The sequence below is a fragment of the Zingiber officinale genome, chromosome 6A (assembly GCF_018446385.1).
Source record: "Zingiber officinale cultivar Zhangliang chromosome 6A, Zo_v1.1, whole genome shotgun sequence".
NCBI lineage: Eukaryota > Viridiplantae > Streptophyta > Magnoliopsida > Zingiberales > Zingiberaceae > Zingiber > Zingiber officinale.
Window position 1 is genome coordinate 10,275,731 of NC_055997.1, and position 6,488 is coordinate 10,282,218.

Consider the following 6,488-nt stretch of genomic DNA (forward strand, 5'->3'; position numbering starts at 1 on the left):
CTTTAAATATCGTATCCAACAACAGGTTTTCTTTTGTTTTAAATAAAGAAAAAGTGATTGAGTGCCTAATTCTACACATGGGATTTTGATATATGCAAAAAAAATTATATATAAAAATTCATCATCATATTATAAACCATTTTCACACTTAAAAGACATCAAAAATATAGAAAACGGGGTTCAAACAGTATTGTTTGGTTAAAACATGTCCTAGTTACCAAGCTACAATGTTTATTCTCTGATCTAAAATTAATGTAACTCTTATTCAGAAAAAGAATGGAGCAGCAATGTTTTCAAACGTGTTATGTTGTGAGGATGGGCGGAAGATAATCAGATTTGGTCCCGAGGACCCGGGCCTTGGTGTCGGGGAAGAACTCCATTCCAGGTAACTCTGTGACAGTGCCTTCTGTTGAGACTCCTATGGGATAACTAAGAAGGTGGCCCGGAAGATCACTGTCAAGATTATCACTTGAATACATATCCCAGTACTTGTCTGCTATCCGGTTGACCTTCTGTACGCACTCGGAACTCTCGGGATGCTGGAAGACTTGATCGAGCATTCCCAGGTGCTCATACCAAAGGGCCATTCTGAAACCATGAATCTGTCCTTTTGCTGGTTCCCGGGTTGACAGGTAGTGTGGCTGGTATCCTCCCATAGCAATCTCAGAGTCCTTGCCTCCATCCATTGAACGCTGGTTGATGTTGGCTGACCCGATTATAATGTACTCGTCATCAACTGTAACCAAGAGATCAATTTGCCATTGTAGTTTAAACAGCCTGATCAAGTCATATTCAAATTTACAGCTTCTTTACGATTGGTTTGGTAGAGAAAAGTTGCAAGTGTTATCATGCTATTTCAATAAGACTCAAAGATTAAAGCTGATTAACAATAAAGAACTTGGAAAGCATAGAAATTTACCAATCATCATTTTTGTATGAACATAGATCATGAAACGTCTAGCCTCCTGAGCGCTGCTGTAGTCAGTGTCTGGAGGTGGCTGCTCCGCAGGTTCATATTCCCCGCTCTTCTTTACCTCTCGATTCCCTAAGCAAAAGAAAGTTAGATAGTCCTTTGGATTAGCCTCAAGGCCTTTTGCTTGGAGAGCTATCACAATATCAGTGTACATCATCTCCATTGTCCTGCGTTGCCAATCTAAGATTGCTTGAACTGATCCACTTTCTGGTACACCTTCTGGCCACATCGGAACAACGACATAGACAGTAAAGCGCTCCCTGGCCTCGATCTTACTAACAATCTTCAACGATAACTCTTTAGGAATTAGATGCAAAGCACCAATTTCCTCAGGCTTGATGCCATCAGCTTTCCATGCATAAGAACTACCAAGGAAGTACTGGTTTTCAATATAGATAAAGTTCTTTGCTCTACGGATGGCATTTATGTAAGCATCTTGAATGCTTCTATCGATGGTGTTATCCTTTCCACTGACAAGCCCAGCTCTTGCAGCATCCTCTGGTGTTTCAGGGAAGCCAAAAGCAGCACCTTCATCGATAGATCGGAAAAGTTGAACATTCCATGTCTCTTTGTCCTCTGGGAACGTGACAGGAGAAGGTGGAATGATGATGTCAGAGAGATCTCGGAGCTGTACAAGAACATCTTTTCCTCCCTGTTTTCTCCATCTCTGCTCAAAATTGAACAAAACATCCCAAGCAATAGGCCCTTCAAGCCGTGAATGGATATCATGCCAAGGCTCTCTTGGTCCACCTTTCGTAATTGAAGCCTCTCCAAAATTTGGCTGATGGAAGTCATCATGATGAACTGTGTCCAACGTCCCGAACAGAGAATGAAATTGTGTGTCATATCTCCCATCACAAAGGTCTATCCCCCCTACAAAGCTCATGATTCTCCGTCGCTGAGAATTCTTGTTGGGCATCTCGTGGTCAACCACAACAATCTTCTGATGATGAGTGAACATTGTGGAAATTTGCAGGTCTTCAACAAAGCTTCCACCATCATCAGGATTTCGGGGGCACAAAACACAATGAACATCTGTGTTCTGAAAATACTGCTCAGTTTCCTCATCATGGGTAGCCATAAGACCATCTTTCTTCAGTATTCCTACTGAGGTCCTATCATCCCAAACTAGCATGAGGACTCGAACACCTTCACTAGCCTTCTTCTTCAGGAGCTCTCCGAGTGTAACGTCTCCCCCTGGTTTCTGTCTCTTGGAGTCTCTCACCAATTTTATCTCTGTATACACAGACCACCCAGTGATGTATATGAGATGTTGTGCATTGCTAATTGCATCGAAAATGTCCTCCCAGCATCTATGAGGCTCATAGTTTTTCCCATCAGCAAGAGAGATTCGAGGAATGAACTTGTCAGGGACATGTGCATCTTGGTAAAGCGTAACCTTGCAACCTTGTCTCTGAGAGAAAAATGTGTAGGGGACACCAGGATATTTTGCACTTCGAATCCCCCTTGCCCAGTTGCGGTCTTTAGAAATATCAAAGTACAGTAATTTCACATGGATTTTAGCATCTCCAAGTGGATTCCGGTGTTCATCACATATCTCAAGCCATCTTTTAACCTCCTCACCATTAAGAATTTCAGTGACAGGCAAATAGGCTCTTCCAATGATGGATGCCCCAATAGGATTATCAAGTTTTAAGGTGAAGATGACATTCGATGCCATGTGGGCACAATATATGTGAAAGGACTCGTACCAACGGGGATTACTAGGTTCGTCTGAAAGCATCCTTGTCCTGCCAACTCGGGCCTTTTCTAGATCAATTGTGGCATAAAGTTTGGTGGCGCCTTTGCCAAGACCCACGGTATCTTCAATACCTTCAACAAGCTGCTCAATGTATTCCAATGTGCAGAAACTTGTTAGAATACAAAAAAAGAAAAGCAATTAAATGAGAATAACAACTAAACCAAATGACAAAATAAACTATCTAAACCACAACATATAACATCAACATTACTGGATCTTGATATCTCAAACATATTTCTTTTCATGTTTCAACGAGCATAAAGTCTACCTACCCAATGCAATGCGACAACATCTTGCTGTTGACAATAAATTCTACAAATCTAACTTCTGTGGAACAATTGAGTAAGAAAAAGATGCAACATAACCTCAGCAAGACTAAACAACTATCACCAACACAGATTACGCATGACAATAGTTATTAATAATCAGCCAGCAAAGTATACAGAGCCAATATCATAAGCACAAAGTAAGGTAATCAAAGATCAAAGAACCAGCGATCAGTTAAGCGGGGCAACCGTCTCCAATAAAGGATATACCTTCCGGAGGAAATGTGGAGCACCTCCAGAAGCTCTGTGAGGGTTCGACAATGATTCTGCCTCAAAAATCGTAACATGTAGCGATCCGTGCAACAAAATCTGTGCCATTTTTACCTGCAAGTCGATATCCAAAAAGCATGGGAAACCATATCTAAACCATATGACAAAATGCCAAATACAATCTAATTATTGAAAAGGAAAAAAAAAACACCCTAATTTCCACAACGATTACTGAATCGTACAAATTAACCGAGTTTTTAAATGCTCAACAAAGGCAGTAAAAGATTTAAAAAAAAAATGCAACACAAGCGCAAAGATCAAGTAGAAAAGCGTCAAGGGCTCACTTTATACCGTACGATCCAACTCACACATTAGAAAAAGGGGAAGACACGACGGAAAAAACGAAGCACGTTGTATTCGCATCGCATTAAACTAATTTAACTAGACGCAAAACTATCAAAACCAGTTTTTTCTTCTTCTTCTTCCAGATTCAGGTTTTCGCAATAAAAACTATATCGAGACAGAACGATCTGAACGCGAGTTCAGTGTACTTGCCTGAAGACGGATCCGGCGAAGTGCGTGATGGATCGATCGGATCGAAGAAGAACGAATGAAGTGGAGGAAACACGAGATCAAGGTCTCAGCCGAGTCGTCGTCGAGAAAGAAATAAATAGAAAGAGGAAGAGGAATCAACAGATCCGCAAGAAGTGGGATGTCGCTAGGGGTGCAAGAAACCGTGAAGATTTCTGTTATCGCCGAAGTGAGAAAAAAAAATAATTAGTTTAATTGAAAATCACTAAAAGGCCCTTATAATAATTTCTCCTTAATTATAGGACGATGATAATTGTAAGACAATTTTTGTTAATTTTTTTATTATAAATGTTCTATATTTAGAAGCACTTACCAATAACATTAAAATATATTTTAAATTTTACTTAATGTTAAGCCAACTAATTAAAGGTAAAAAAATATTATATTTATGTGAGACATTACATTTAGTATTAGTGGGCCCATCTAAGACGAGCGTCACAATCCCACAACTTCTGCAGCAATCTGTAGGATTTGCTGCGGACATTCCGATGAAAGGGAAGATATAGATGGTTCGGAGATCAGCACTTGATTTAATCAGTGAGTAAACATCTTTTTGATCTTATGCTTGAGATGATTTCTCCGCCTTTGATCCTTCCTCTACTTTCTTCAATTCCTTGCTTTTTACTTTTGACTACTGTTGATTCGTTTTTTTGTTTTTTTTGCTTGGTGTCCTTAAAAAAATAGCAACCAAAACTGAGGATCTTAGGATCAAACATGCTTGATCTTGTTAGAATGTGGTGATTCTATCAAGGCGAGGAAGATCGGTAACAAATCTAATAATGACTAGCGAAGAGATTAAAACATGATATGATCTTTAGGATACGGTACAAAAACTTAGGTTTGAAAGTGAGTGGAATCAACTGGGTTTTTTTAGGATCAAGAAAAATAGACTTAAAACCACATGGATATAGAGATCACCTTACCTGTGAGCAATTTTAATATTGAATAAATTAATTTTATATTTAGATCATGTTATATATATATATATATAGGCATGCTTTCAATCCTAAATTTTAGTATGATTTTAAATTTAATGGCGCTCTTTTTGATGATATCATGAGGAAGGAAATTGCTTATATTAATTGTTGACAGTTAGCCATTGATTAGTATGCTATAAATGTCAAGTCAATTAATAATTGATTTGAATTAGACGGTCTAAAATTGTATATATGTAATTTTTGATCCCTAAACGGATCAAAAATTAAAATTGAACGACGTTTTTGCAGGACATAATGAAATATGCTAGGAATGGATTGAACATGTTATCAAACTAACTAAAAAATTTACTACAAAAAGCAAAAGTAAAAAATAATGGCCCATGAAATTTCTTAACTTGCAATTTTCAGGTTATTAGCACAATTTTCAATTCTGTATCTTATAGTGTAGTCGGCGATCGATGTCACATTTTTATTGATCTCTCATAGAGATATTAAAATTTTAGTATTATTTTTAATTAGGTTATAATCTTGTACTACTATTAATATTTCATTTAAGGTATGAATTTAATGCAGAAAATGCCTCGTATTAACTAGTGAGCCAGACACCTTATAAGTTACTAGGTACGTGATTAAATATACAAGTTATAATAATATAAATGATTAGCAATCTGTGATTAAAACTTAGAATAGAAATAAAGCAGGCCAACTCTAATTATAAAAATATAAATAATATTGGCCCATGTAGGTTTCAAGCTTGCTACCGTCACGTTATTAGCATGACGCTCTAGAACCAATAGAACTAATAGGTCATTGTGATTTAATGAAATTTAGGTTAAATTTCATTTAAATTTAAAACTTATGAGAGAATAGAAATAATGCTGGTTAAGTTTAATTATCTCTAGTTCTAAAATATACTCTAAATTTAAAAATTGGCCTATGAAGGTGTTGGATCTGTGACCTTTGCTTTATTAGCACGACGCTTTAACCAACTGAGCTAATAGGCCAGTATGATTTAATGAAATTGAGCTTAAATGTGATCTAAATTTAAAACTTATAAGAGAATAGAAATAATACTAACTAAATTTAGTTCTCTCTAACGGTAAAAATATGCTAAATTAAAAAAATTGGCACATGTAAATCTTGAAATCTAATTTAAAACTTATAAGAGAATAAAAATAATATTGACTAAGTTTAATTCTCTCTAACTAAAATATGCTAAATAAAAAAAATTGGCCCATCAAAGATGCTTAATCAACTGAGCTAATTAGCCATTGTGATTTAATAAAATTAAGCTTATATTTGATCTAAATTTAAAACTTATAAGAGAATACAAATAATGCTGAACAAATTTACTTCTCTCTAACTATAAAAATATACTAAATAAAAAAATTAGTAAATCTTTACGTTATTAGCGGCTCTAATCAATTGAGCTAATATGTGTGATTTAATGAAATTGAGCTTATATTTGATCTAAATTTAAAACTTAATAGAAATAGTGCTAACCAAGTTTAATTCTCTCTAGCTATAAAAAATATACTCTAAATAAAAAAAATTAGCCCATGCATGTCTCAAATCTCTACGTTATTAGAGAATAAAATAATGTTGGCCAAGTTTAATTCTCTCTAATCGTAAAAATACACTAAATAAAAAAAAAATTGACCAATGCAAGTATAAGAGAATACAAATAA

At 36.0% G+C, this 6,488-nt stretch overlaps 1 protein-coding gene across 2 annotated transcripts; it reads right to left on the reverse strand.

Annotated features, from left to right (window-relative positions):
- Nucleotides 1-293: 293 nt before the first annotated feature.
- Nucleotides 294-3,379, reverse strand: LOC121993715 (phospholipase D alpha 1-like). 2 transcript variants are annotated; one of them, XM_042548062.1, is made up of 3 exons: nt 3,272-3,379; nt 920-2,816; nt 294-736 (listed from the first exon to the last, which is right to left on the reverse strand). In XM_042548062.1, the coding sequence occupies exons 1-3, from the start codon at nt 3,377-3,379 to the stop codon at nt 303-305; spliced, it is 2,439 nt and encodes an 812-aa protein (XP_042403996.1). In that variant the 3' UTR covers nt 294-302. The 2 variants fall into 2 exon arrangements, with proteins under 2 accessions (XP_042403996.1, XP_042403995.1); XM_042548061.1 differs by having other exon boundaries at nt 3,251-3,379.
- Between the last annotated feature and the right edge of the window lie 3,109 nt (nt 3,380-6,488).

What these genes read in the sequence shown, in the direction of transcription:
- LOC121993715 (XM_042548061.1), bottom strand. Translation starts at nt 3,379, where the DNA reads ATGGCACAGATTTTGTTGCACGGATCGCTACATGTTACGATTTTTGAG. An exon ending in TATATCCTTTATTGGAGACG is followed by an intron (nt 2,817 to 3,250) that starts GTTGCCCCGCTT and finishes TACATTGAGCAG; the next exon opens with CTTGTTGAAGGTATTGAAGA. An exon ending in TCATACAAAAATGATGATTG is followed by an intron (nt 737 to 919) that starts GTAAATTTCTAT and finishes TCTTGGTTACAG; the next exon opens with TTGATGACGAGTACATTATA.